We start from the raw sequence: 14,114 nt of genomic DNA on the forward strand, positions 1-14,114 counted from the left end.
CTGTTCCTGGCCTTGCTACCCACATATTTCCTCTTGATTTCCTTAGTCTCTTTTCCATCTTTTATACTCCATTGCTGCTTTTATTTTCAGATTATTATCTATAATCTATTTTCCACTTTGTTTATATTGCCTTTTATTTCTAAATACTTTGCTCCCTTTTCTACCAAAATGAAACAGGTATTTATAAGGAGCTACCATCTAATTATGCAACAGTGGTTTTTTGATTACTTAATAAACTGTTACCATCCACAATTTCTATTCATATTTCCTACTAGCCTATATCTTCCTCTTAGCAGCTTTGGAGAAATAAATAGCTCTGAATTAACCTATTTTAGGCATCCTGTTGATTCCCACTGAAAGTCATTCAGGACATAATGCCTGATCCCTATCCCACACTCCAACAAAAATAAACCAAATAATTACTTAGAACATATTGGATTCAGCAACTTTTGTTTACAAGTATTCCTTTCACCATTTTCGGAAACTATTACTAGATTCTACAATCTAGCGATGTTAGTTCATTGCCTAACTGTCCCAAATTGGGGTGACCGCAGCAATGCAACACTCTATTACATTACATTAGAAACATGTGCTCAATTAGTAACTCACCATATCCTCTAATGTGATCCAGTGGTGCGTATTGGACTTCTACAAGAAACCTCTTCCCTAGGTTTTGCAACTTATTATCTTGACCCAAAGAGATCAAAGATCCTGTGGTTCTGTGCTATCAGTAGCTCTAAAAGCAAGTAACACTGCCTGCTATAAAGAGTCACACTCTTTTCTCTGAAGTTCCCCTGTTCTCCCATTAATAGCTATAACTGTTAATTAGAAACTCTAAAATAATTTAATTGTTGTATGTTACAAAAGAACTATATAATGTCAAAGAGACATGGAATGGGTAGAACAAGTAACCGCATTCAATTTATGAATGAGGAGAAAATTACACTTGCACTCTGAAAAAGAAGTAAAGCTTATGAAGCCATCAGAATAGCAGATGAAGATTAGACGGTCATATAATTTTGTTAACCTGTTTAAGTGATATATATAGGTTAAACTTGATCTCTATATGGAAAAACTTATTTGAGTTACAGGAACTGGAGTGAGAATCAAGATCAGGGGACAAAAAACTGACAGCTACCCACAAGAGTAGAAACAAGGGAGACCAGACTTCAAAAGTAGAGCTCCTCTTCAAGAGGAAGCAGTACTGCTATTTATTATGGTAAGTACTGTCACAATATCTTGTTATAACATCAGATACACAAGAGGTATTTTAACAGGATTTACTTGACATACTGCACAATTCCACCGAATTGTCAAAGATTTTACTTTTTTACAGTGGTATATTGTTATCTGATTTTAGCACCCAACTAAACAAAGTAGTTTACTTACAGATACTATCTTTGTTTTCAAAAAATCTTTCTGCAGAGGAACAGTGGTCAGTAAAAAGGTTACTTGAAATATGCATGCATATTCTTTCTATCTAGGCAAGAAAGTAGGTATTATTAGCTAAATATAATTGTTATTATTAATATTTTTGTTATTGTTATTATCACTACTACTTGAAGAGAAATTTTCTTATTAAAATTTTTTTCACGTACAGTGTAACTGTGCAAGTGCTAATGAGTATTCATGGTAATTAACAATGAAGCTGTCATCTTATTCAACAATGAATAAAGTTATCATTATAGATGCTAATAGGTGATTCTGCTCACTACAGCTACTTTTGAGAACAGAAGAGCTTTCATTTTCTCATTTTCTAACTTTTGAAAAACTTTTCATTAAGACAGTATGTAAAATATTGATAGTATGATTGGTTTATCTCCTTATTTCTATAACTTCTCCTTTCACTTTATTAAATGAAGAAATTCCAAAATTCATAGCAGTCTGAATGGAGACTGAATTGCTTCTCTCTGTCATCAATGACACAGGAGTACTTAACTAAAAATAATAGATAATACATTAGATTAATTCAGGTTTTCCCATATTGATCCAAAAATAAGCATGCAGCTGTGGAAAGAACATCTATTTCTTCCTCTTAGAGAACATTCAGTATTAGAAGAAAACACATTTTCTCTCATGAAAATTTGCAGTTTGTTCAAGAATAGGCAGCATATTTCTGAATGAACAGGCATAGTGATCAGTTTTATACTTCTTTTGCAAAAGTTACATCAAAAGGCAAACAGAAAATAGCCTTTATTTTAAACACAAACTTTAAAATAACTCATTTTTTTAAATAACAGGCACTTTTTTTGTGAAAACCAATCATTATTTTCAACTTAGATAAATTAGCTTTGAATTATTTGAATTTAGGATTTTAAAGTGTATTCAACATCATTCAGTCTTTTTTCATACGAATTTTATATGAACTTTGCAACTGAACTGAACATGGGATGATTTCAGGCAAATGCTAAAGGTCTGAAAACTGCTGTGCAGAGTGACTTTTCACCTGATGATGACAGAAAGGTGTGCACAAGTATTTAAGTTACTAAATTTCAATCCAGTGTTGAAAGTTTTTCTTGAACTATACATGCCTTCTTTTTCCAGTGCATCAAAATACCATTACTCTTTACTTTGAATGCTTCAGCTTGCTCAAACATATCTGAAAGCAGCTTACTTCTACAGAAATCCAAGAGCAGTAGAGAAGTAGCTCTGTTTCTTGGGCTAATAAGGAATAGCCTACTTTGAAAGTTGGTATACAGTAGTTATATGCTAAATTAATACAATAAAAAAATATTCTGAGTTGGAAGAGACCCACAAGGATCATCAAAGTCCAACTCCTGGCCCTGCTCAGCACCATCCCCAAGAGTCACACCACGTGTCTGAGAGCACTGTCCAAACACTACTCTGTCAGGCCGGTGCTGTGACCACTTCCCTGGAAGGAATGTAAGGAAACAATATTCTACATACTGCTCTTAAAACGGCTTTCAATTTTGCAACATGGAAGCTTCCTTATTTAGTATTTCTAAAACAAGAAGCACATGCATATGGAAAATGAGGTAATTCACAGTAATCAACATGAGTTATTATATTAAATGCGTTGGAATTTTTTTTTGCTGCAAAGTAATCTGATACACAACCAAGCACCTTTTTTTGGGAACAAGTATATGGCAGCTATACATAAAAAGATGACCAATAAAAGTTGTGGAAGTCTTTGAAAGTCTGGGAGAGAGGCACTGATTCTTTCTCCTCATTGAAACCTAACACCAGAACACTGCAGGAACTACAAATATTGTTCCGGAACAGGGAGTGCATCAAAGCCTTGCTTAATCTTTTATTTGCTTTCAATCAAAAATACATTTTTTCAGGTGAACACTCAGAAGAAAATCAACATTCAAACCTTCACAAATGTCTTCAACTCTTCTACTTTGTCACTGGCAAGCAGCAGCTTCTTCTGTAGAGTTTCCAAAGCCTGCGCACTCTGCTTAGCCAATCCATGTAGCTGTTGACATGCAGCAGTTTCAAGGTCAGTCATAGCACATTCAGTCTCAATCATTTCACTCTCTAGTTTGGTAAGCTTGAGATCCTAAAACACATCCACAGAGACACAGCAGTGCTATGACAAAAGCTGACAGGATTACAAAAAAATGAATGAACAAACCAACCTCCCACACCATGGTTGCCATCACACAATATTTCACTTCCAACATATAATATGTAATTTCATGGCAAAAAGTAATTTCATTTTCAGTCATTGTGCCCACGTTTCAGTATCTAAATTTCAGAGGTGTGACTGAATAACATCAGAGAAACAGATTACTATTATTCTGCTATTTTCTCCCTTTCTGTACTGAAAGTTTAAGCTGATGACCTTGCAACTTTTCATTTGAAAGGAAGGTATGAAAAAGTTCCACCGTGGAGCCATCAAAACTCTAATTATACCTTTTTCTCCAAATCATCTTTAGCCTTGTGATACATCTGCTCATACTGAGACTTCTCTTTCATAGCTACATTAAATCTTTGTTTCAGTGAGTCAATGGAAGCTTTTTTGTCTTCAGCCAGTGCCTTCACCTGAAATAATGAAAGGTCAAGAGCATTGATTATCAAGACAGAAAACTCAAAAATTAGAATAAAATCAGAACTAAGCATATCTATATTACACAAACATACGTAACTATATAAATAACTTTATTGAAGTATCTTTTTCTGAAACTGCGGACTTTAATAAATCTCTACTGCTGATCCAGTAGAGATCAGTTTGCACACAATCTTGTCACATAAAGTTTTGACCTGTATTAAATATAAAGAAAAGTTCTTCATTTGCAGAGTTGTTCGTTCATATTTTTGACTTACAGTAATTGCAAAAGGGAGTAAACTACAACTTCCACGAATTTCTTTTGTCAGAGATAAAATCATAAATTCAAACTCAGCTGAGAAAATAACCGTCTATATGTTAACAGTCTGTAAAGCTTCTTAGATAATGATTATCCAAGGTAAACACTGATTGGGGGTAAAATGAAAAAAAACAATGCTCCGAAAAATCGTTCAGCTTTCCTATAGTGCTTATCACAAAGTTTTCCTGTCAATATCAAGTGACAGGGAATTTCTTTGATCTTTTGAGAAGATAATGTAAAATTTATCAAGCTGATTTTCCACATGGAATAATCAAAATAATATATGGAATATGATTCTCTGGAAATGCAGTGCTTAAAACAGTCAAAGTACAGCACTAAAGCACATCATTCCATGCTAAATCTTTTATCTAAAACCAAAACCAGGTATTTTTCTCATACTTAACTCTCATACCTTAACTCCCTTGCTTACTTATGTTCTCACTTTCTGGCTGTGGATTTCTTAATAACACCTTATCTTTAGTATGGAGGGTTATACAGTAGCTCTCTCTGGAGCAGAAAACACTCTGTGACAGCAAGCAGAAACAGGGCTTGTGATATTCAGCAAGCACTTGCATTCTAGGCAAACAAAAGCAAACTGGCAGATTGTTTATTTCTATTTTGGATTCATAAGCTGCATAACCTGACAGACAACCAAACATCATGATCTTTTTCTGGCACTAAAGGCCAAAGTGCAATACATCAGTTGGATAACACAGAAATATGCCAAACCATATGCAAGTTCTCTTTACTCTCAGTGAAATCATCCTAAAATTTTGCAGGAGAAAATGATTTGCTAGAGAAGTCAAATACTACCTACACAGTTAGAATTACTTTAAGCTAAGAACTGTGAATCATTCATAACACTGCAGTAGAAAATAGATTAACATATTAAAGCATTTAACTACTATAGCCAGGAGAGATGCATGGACTTCATTAGCATATGTCATGTAAAATCACCCTTGTTTCGGGTCTACTGTATTTTATGAACTTACAGTGCATAAAACTAAATCCCACTACTTACAGCATATCCTTGCAACTGTGTGTTCTGAATACTTTAATATTTAATTACACCTATCATGAAGAGAAATTAAATTATGCTGAATCCATTCAAGCTATCACCATATACTGATTTCATACAAATTATAGTGGAGGGAATTACACTCTTCAATTAACTGTGTGTTATTTGCTTTAAGCAATATATTGATTTAATATGAACAGTGTGTTGAAATAACTTCTGTAAATCCATCAGCTTCTGTTTTTCCAAAAACTAGGAATAGCAAGAAAGAAGTACCTTTCTCTCAAGACTTTCCAATGTTTCATGTGAGGTTTTCTCATTTTCTTGATTTGCTTTTAGGCGAGACCTTGTCTTCTGTCAAATGTCTTTTCATAGTAAGGTCCCTTGCCAACTGAGAAATTCTGCACGGGAAGAAATTGGACTGGATATTACTATTAGAAAATTTGGTTAATATGCAACTAAAAGGTATAAAGGCAGTAGACAATCTATCATGCCTGCAGCTTTAGAATACTTTTAAAAACAAAAGCTGATTCAGTTCTTGCAATTTACCCTGTTCTCAAGTACTAAACCCAGTTTCAATCTCTTATTAAACAGACCTATTTCTAAATATGCAATATATTTGTGATTTGCTTTTTGCTAGTCTGAGCTGATATCACAATAATTCTTAAACTATTATCAAAAAAAGGGAAAAATAAACCTGCTGAGCCCACAAAATTTAATTAATTAAATTCCTTTGATCTCTCAAACAGTCATTCAAAGAGTATTTTTTGCAAAATTATTTTCAAAAGAAAGTGAAATGGGGAAGTCTGCTCTCATCATACTGAGCAAAACACAGAAAACTCTCTCCCTGTGTGTCAGATGAGATAAAATGCAAAACCTAGAAATAACATCAGCTTTTGTCAGAAACTGCTCAAAAAAACCCCAAAACTCTTATGTACTAAAAACTAAGTTTGTTCAATGAGAAATTTATGCCTTATACAATGCTTCCAGTATAATAACAAAAATTAATATTTTAAATATAAACATAAGCAATAACGATATATGTATAGATATCTGTATCTTTTTCCAATGAAAGCAAAATGAATGGTAGTATGTTCAGGAATACAACACTGTTAATATAATGTCAATATCATATTAAAAAAAAAAAACAGGAAAAGAGTGCATCTAAAAATTTCTTTGATCTGTTTCACCTTTACACTCTTACTGTTATTTTGGTTACTATGTCTAACAGCTTATGAAAAAACTAGTATCTATTTTATAAAGAAAGCATGCTATCCTTTGACTATTTTAAATTTAAAATCTTATGGTGGAAAAATTCAGTTTCACTTTGAAACAGAAAATAAACAATGAACACAATTTAACCATTTTAAGAGTCTATTTTTCAAATGAAATTATTTCCAATAAGTAAACTGCATTCTTTCTTCAATTAAAAAAATCAGAACGGTTAGAGGAGTTAAACTCTTGGGCAGACAAGAAATTCAGATACACTAATAGCTTTTTTATGGTTTATAAAAAAACTATACTGAAGATCAGTATTATATCAGTTACAGTAGGTAGAATAAAAATCTCGGTGGCATACCTGACAATTTATGAAATTCAAAATGAATAGCAAACCTTAATCAATTCAAATAGAAACAAATACAACTGTCTTTTTGAACTTTTTTATGAATGTAAGAGTAGCTATTTAATCTTATTTAAGCATCTGAACCTTGACATGTCTCTTAGCCCCTAGGCAAAGAATTACTGAATTTGAAAGACTGTGTTTAACAGTGCTGAGGAATTCATTTCGACTTACATCAAGGATAAAATATCCTACTCTAGAGTCTGAGTTCTGACTTAAGGTATCTTTATTGCCATACAGGTACTGTAGCTAGCTAATCACTCATCAGTTTAAAAAAACCCGAAATTTAAGCATATACTGCTCCAGTTTTAAAAAAAACCCGTAACAGTATGCAAGACTGCAATATAAAGAATACATCGCTCTCTTAAAAACCTAAGTACAGCTAACGTTGTAGCGATTTTACAGCTGCCACTGGGTGGCACCAGACACAATGGATAGAAAAGTGACCATACTTCGCTTGTAGTTCCCGAATCCGTTCTTCTTTTTCCTGGACTTGATTTTTAAGTGACTTAATGGTGGTCGATTGCTTAGCGGTTTCAGTATTCAAATTCTATATTGAAAAATATTAAAATATAAATAAAGTAGACTAAATATGATCACAGTCAACAGTAAATTCTGAAAAACATTATCTGTGTAAATTTCCATGTATTTTATGAAGGTTCTTAGAAATTAACTGGTAAAAAGGAGCATTCTTACTTTCTAGCAACACTTAAGCAGAAGCACATTCCTTGGAAAAAACGACGAAAATCAGTACTTTTCCATTGTTCTAATAATGTACGGTTAACAGATGTTTCCCGGGACACTTGCAAGCACCAATCAGGACCACATTTTCTCTTGCATAGCATGGTCAGAAGAAAAGGTAACAGAAGAGAAGTAAAACTGGATCTTCATTTGAACTACATCTTTGAATGGTATAGTTCTACAGCACAAGGAGTCTACATCTGTACAGCATGAGAACGTCCAGTAATTGCTTTCATCTTGAGTATTAGGAAATACAAGAAAATTTACAAGAGTGATTGTTTTCATGTCTCCTGAAATTCAAAGCACAAGACACAGACATTTCCATTTGGCTGTACTAACACAACAACAAGCAGGTATGATCCTAACTTTCAGGCACATGTCATTTCAGTGAAGGACAATTATACAGTTGTTGGCCATTCCTCATTTGTATACAGTAAGAAAAGAAGTGCCTCTATTCTTCCATGCAATTACACATATCATCTACCCAAGACCTAAATTCAGATCTGAACCAGTCTACAGAAAAAAAAAGAAATTTAACTAAGTAGCCATCTTAGCAATCTGAGCATTGACTGCCATTGCTGAAATGGCAGCTCAAACACACCACACTGAGGTATTTAAGAACTCCAAGAAGTGTTGCCAAAAGATACGTATTAAGCATATGCACAACATATATGTGTGCCTATATGTGTACCGATTCAACCACTGTACTACAGCTTTTTACTCACTATGTATAAACAATAAGCAAACAGATCAGATATGCTGTAAACAAAGATACTTCAAGAGAATTTCTCTGCTAGGTGCAGAGTTGTAATGCCTATTAACATTAATGGCAGTATTGTACATAACTCTGTGCACCTCAAGGGGAGTATATATTCTTGTGTGCATAGTTAGATGTAAAATATTGTTCTTAATAACTTGTCTAGTCTATTTACTATTATTATAATGCAAGGTATAACCAGAAAATTGTTAAAATGATGTATGCTAGCAGAATATTCCTGAGTTTCCCAAGACCTGTTTGTGGAGCTTGAGTTCCATTAGTGTAAAGCACAGCACCCAGTTACGTGGTTTACACACCAGACATGAACTTGAGTATGTAGGTGGGCCCCTGCACATGTTCAGAGGCAAAGACATATGCTTACGGTATTTTGCTTTCAAACTCACCACCCACACTTAACACATTTCTTCCTATTGGCAGAGATACAAGGAGTCATTACACACAACATAAACAAACACTGCAAAGACAGTGCTAAGGAAAAAAAAAAAAAAAATAAAACCAGGTACTTGGAGATTTTGAGCTATAAGGAAAGCTTTTGCTACTTATACATTCAGATATCTAAGAGAGTAACTATGTGTCTCCTTTTTAAGTCAGCTAGAGAGCCTGGAACAATAATCGACAACCCTTTGACAAATTCTTCTGCTAAAAGGTGACTTGCAGGACTTGAACTAGCTTTAAATCAAGTTAAGAATTTTAGAAACTTGATTAAGTAGTTTTTGAGGCCCTTTTATTAAAAACTCTCATCCAATTCAGAAACCAGTGAATTTACTCTACTGCTTAGCATTTGGGGTCACAGACTATCTCCATCCTAAATATAGTTTTGCATACATGATTTATTTTTTCATTAAAAATTTAATATATCTTTAAGAAGGAATTAAAAGTCATGCTAGTATTTTTGATATCAGATTTATATATGCTTGCTAAATGTTTCCTCTGCTGTAGAAACAAAAAAACCTTTGATTTTTCAGCAATTTATTTTGCTGTTCACATTTGGCAGACAAATAGAGTAGGCTTCTAGCATGGGTGCTACTCTTAGGCTATTTAAAAAAATAAATCCCATTTTTTTTTATTTTTCCTACTTGCATAGATCAATTGACTGCTAGGTTTCTGTATAATGAAGATACTTATCTAAAAGGTACAACCCTAATTAACAGAAATTACCACTCACCAGCAACAGAAGCAGACTAGTCAATCCCAAATCTAAAAACAATACTCAAGAAGACAGTGTGTATGGTTTTAAGACCTCTTTCTCATAATTAAAGTACATCAGTTTATGTGCCTTTTCATGGCTACTCCCTGCTGGGCACATCTCTTTATCAATGTGACCTACCTTTACTAATCCCTGAATTTAGATGTTATGCATCCAGTGTGCAATAGCCAAGATCTGTAATACCATGATTACCATCAACAACGAAGGGGTCTGAGCATTACCCACATCTCGTGTGCTAGCACAGTTAATCCAGCATTTAGAGTCAGCTATGTTGATTGTGTAATACAGCCTTCTCTTGTAGCTGGTGCTTTGGCAGACCCTTTGGCTACTGTGGAGTTTTTTCTAGCAGCACGAAGCTGTACCATTTTGACCTTTTCTCTTTCTTCTACTATTTAACAGAAAACAATGGGAAAAACCAACTTTAAGACATTCTGTTGCAAATATATTTCCTCCAGTGAGAAGAGAAGAAGAATTAATATGCTTGAGCAAAGCCACCTGCTGAGAAAGCTTTCAGAACAACACAGTTCAGTATCTACATCACTCACACACAACAGATTCACTGGAGACTGAGAACTGAAATCATCAAGTCAGTATTTCCCTACCAGCTAATCTACAAAAATACAAATTGAAAAAAATAGTCCCTTTGAAGACAAAGACAGTAGTAACGCACACACAACAGTGTTGCCCCATTAGCTCAAATTCTTTGCTCCCCTTTCACAGACAGCTATTGTTTTTCTTCTTCGTAAAGGAAGAAAGGAATCAACTGAATTCTCATCTAACTAATTCCACAGCACCTTCCAACAAGATGTACTTTATCACTGTGCGAAAACCCAGCAAGTCTCCTTGTCTGGACTATTTGATCTGCAGGAATTGTTTTAATTGTAACTTCTAGTTCTGTCTATGACTACATTTCATCTTACCATCAAAGGCAATCTAACACCTAAGCTGCTAATCACTGGCTATGATACACAAATGTTAGCATACGTGAGTATACGTATGTCTGCTTGACCCAGTTATGAACTACTGCTCATATGAATTATCCTCAGCTCTAGATAATCTGTTCTGTCACCTTTAGTTTGCTCTGCAGCTGTTTTATCTCTAAATCAATGTTCTTTGAAGGAGCTGGTGTGGCTTCACTCTTGCCAGCAGTTTGAGACAGGTGTCCTCTCAACTTTGATTTTCCTTGTAAATCCTCCTTTTCCTGTTGCCACTTGCCCAGGTTGGAGGTCAACACCTGTTTTACAAAGAGAATAAACAATCACAGTTTCATCCTAAAAATATTTCTGCTTGATCATATGAGATATTTCTCCAGTTCAGCATTCAAGAGGAATGAAACAGTATACATTATCCGTAATTATATTGCATAGCTGTTGGTTGAATTCTCTAGTATAGGCAAAGATCAAATCCAGCAGGAAAAAGAAGTCTAATTCCATTAAAAACAAGCCAAATTTTTTTAGGGCAAAATAATTCAATTTTGACTGAATATGTTACTGTTTTAACCACGACAAACAAAAATTATCACACAAAACTGTGCAGCAGTTACTGTTGAAACCTGTTTACCTAGACCCCTCTGGAATTCAGCAATTATTTTTACACAGAACATGAAGAAATACCACGATGTCTCAGACACCAGTGTGAATTAAGGGTCGTTAAATGTCAAATCTGTTATAATGGTGACCACTGAAGCTCACAAGAATTGCTGCGTTGACAACTGCTACAAAGCATACACCCTTCTCTTGGCTTTTGTTTTGGTATTTGTAGGGCTTGTAGAGGTTAAAGCAAAGTGGACCAGCTGCACTAAAGATCTCCTGGTTGGCTGGTCTTTACCTATGTGTTATTTCATCCCTTTCAATATATGCACCACAGCCAGAGAACCACATATTCCATAACCTTGACTCTAGGGCTGAAGTACTTAAGTGGTAAAAGACAAGCTGGAGCAGGACAGGATAACAGATGTTAGTTGTTTATTCCACTGGGTAGGTCTTACCACCCTATACTGCAGCCAAAATGCTTCTCACTTAGCAACATAAATGCAAAGTCCAATTAGCAGACAAGCCTTGTTAGGGATTTAGTTCAAATAAATACCATGCAAACAAACTCTGTCTTGTTGCACTTGACTGACAACCAACAAGACTTATTCAACTTTGTACCAATATATTTCACATTACTCCTTACAGAAGTAACGTTTTAAATAATGGCTTTAATTTAAATAATATTGAATGTTGTTCTGCAAAAAGGGGAACTGAAATAATCTCCATGCTAGTGATTAACTTTCACAAAACTGTAGTCAGATGAAAGCTAACAATGGCCTAACAGCTCTCTTCTCCTTAAAAGGGTTATTAAAGTGCTATCTTATTATTCCATATAAGACTATAATATAGTAGCTTAACATAAGAAACAATTGTACAAAATTGTATTGAAATATCTCAAAGTACAAAAAACCCCTTACTTTGTGAAGAATCCTGATCAGAAACATGAGAAGATACAGGACAGCTTGAAACAGCTAAATGTGTGCCTGATTATAAGCTGGTGCCAGACAAAATACCCAACCAAAAGAAACCCCAAGCCTCAGAAACACACAAAAAACCCACCCCAAACCCAACAAAACATTAAAAACCCACCCCAAAAAAACAAAAAACCCACGAAAAAGTTAAGGAGAGTATTCTATTTTCGAGCAATTTATTATTTAATTTACAAATTAGATTTTATACAGCTTGATGTTATTAGAAAAAAAATTAATATATATGTGTTTATAAAAACACTCCCATGACAATATATATATGTGTTTATAAAACACACTCCCATGACAATAATCTGATGATCATATATATACAGCTAAAAGAGAGTCACATTTATTCCCATTATGAATAAGAAAAGAATGCTTGTAGATTTTGCATTAGCCTAAAAAAATATCATGGGTACAAGGTAAATTCATCTGGCATTTAAAGTTAAAACTCTAACAGTATTTATTTCATATTCACTAAGTGCACTTATTAAAGTCAGTGGGCATTTTACATATGTATCTGAGGTAAGTACTGTTCTTAGTGAAAGGGTTAATCTTTCCATTCCCTTCTGTGTCTGCTGTCATTAAACAAGCAATAGATACTGTATTTTCGAATTGACTATTCCTTAATCTGATATATTATTCTCATAATTAATACATTCGCAGAGTAAAAGACAAAATGAGGGCTATTTCAATAAGCAAAACCAGTAGTAGTACAGGACATAGTATAGAAAAATATGAGGGTTATGTTAATTTGTCCAGTATAACCAATATTTCTACATGCAGAATTTCATGATTCAGTGTCTCTATAATAAATTATTCATAAAAAGAAAAGCAAGAAAAAATAAAGCATAGCTAGATCAATATCTCTGTTCAAAATTAGAAATGCCCCAATATCTGCTCAAGATAACTCGTGCCTCTTAGAAGTATCTTACACTACTGCTCCTGACAATATGCATCAGTTCTAAAACGTCATGACTTGCACCAGACACATTCTCAAATATCATAATAAATATATTCAAAAAGAAAAGGTCTTTGTGGGACTGTTGCTAAAGATGACAGTTATAAAAACTACTTAAGGAGGTAGAAAAAAAGAATTTGAAATAAAAATCTACATAAATTCAGAAACAGCATAAGGACTACAAGGATAAAGTAGCATATAATGTACAAGACCCCAACTCGCAAAAGGAGACAGGCATGCAATTGCAATCAGAGATTTCACAGAAGTTGTCTCTTAATATTTCTGTAGACATTGTAAATGTACTACAGGACTGATAACTCTACTGCATTACTCTTGCTTTTAATCTATTGAACGGTTATGTGAAAATCCTGTGTAAATCCATGTGGGATGTAAAAAACAGCCCCCTTGCCCTATAGAGATATTTATGCCTAAAAGATATTCCTTGCATTTACTTAAGAAATAAGTTTATTACCCTGGTGTTCTTTACCACTCCCTGTATTTTAGGTCAAGTTTTTTATTATTTTTTTCTTTTTTAGACACAATGGAAGTTTTGTGTGTGTGCTACCATGCACACAAATCCTGAATGACAGAATAAAAAGAATTTACTCCCGGGGAAGAGGTCACCAGGATGAAAGGTAGAAGAATCTTAAACATCAGCTAGACCAGATGTTGGTAAGCGCAGCCTACCGCTGTTCCCCTATGATGTAGTGGCCTTTGTCTGCTGCACCTCCTCCAGAGTGTTTTTGGCTTAACAGATGTTTATAGGTTCAATATTTTAACACCCATCTATCTTAATCTCCTTGCTCCTGGTATACCCACGACACTCTCTTCTGCTGTTCACAAAGGAGTAGTGATGAAACTTCAGTTTCTATGTAGTCAGCATAAAACTTGCAGTGACTCAGCAAGGCTTTTTACCCTCTGCTCAGAAAGACAGCTGTGTGGATGGCCCAGTGGGTT

The 14,114-nt window shown here is 34.4% G+C and overlaps 1 protein-coding gene across 1 annotated transcript in view; it reads right to left on the minus strand.

Annotated features, from left to right (window-relative positions):
- CNTLN (centlein) overlaps positions 1 to 14,114 on the minus strand; it is a 189,935-nt gene that overhangs the window by 25,628 nt on the left and 150,193 nt on the right. The window contains 6 exon segments of the mRNA XM_048292410.1: positions 3,338 to 3,523; positions 3,880 to 4,008; positions 5,623 to 5,695; positions 5,697 to 5,747; positions 7,420 to 7,517; positions 10,763 to 10,927. Of these exon segments, the coding sequence (XP_048148367.1) occupies positions 3,338 to 3,523; positions 3,880 to 4,008; positions 5,623 to 5,695; positions 5,697 to 5,747; positions 7,420 to 7,517; positions 10,763 to 10,927 (702 nt within the window).

The sequence above is a fragment of the Corvus hawaiiensis genome, chromosome Z (genome assembly GCF_020740725.1).
Source record: "Corvus hawaiiensis isolate bCorHaw1 chromosome Z, bCorHaw1.pri.cur, whole genome shotgun sequence".
Classification (NCBI taxonomy): domain Eukaryota; kingdom Metazoa; phylum Chordata; class Aves; order Passeriformes; family Corvidae; genus Corvus; species Corvus hawaiiensis.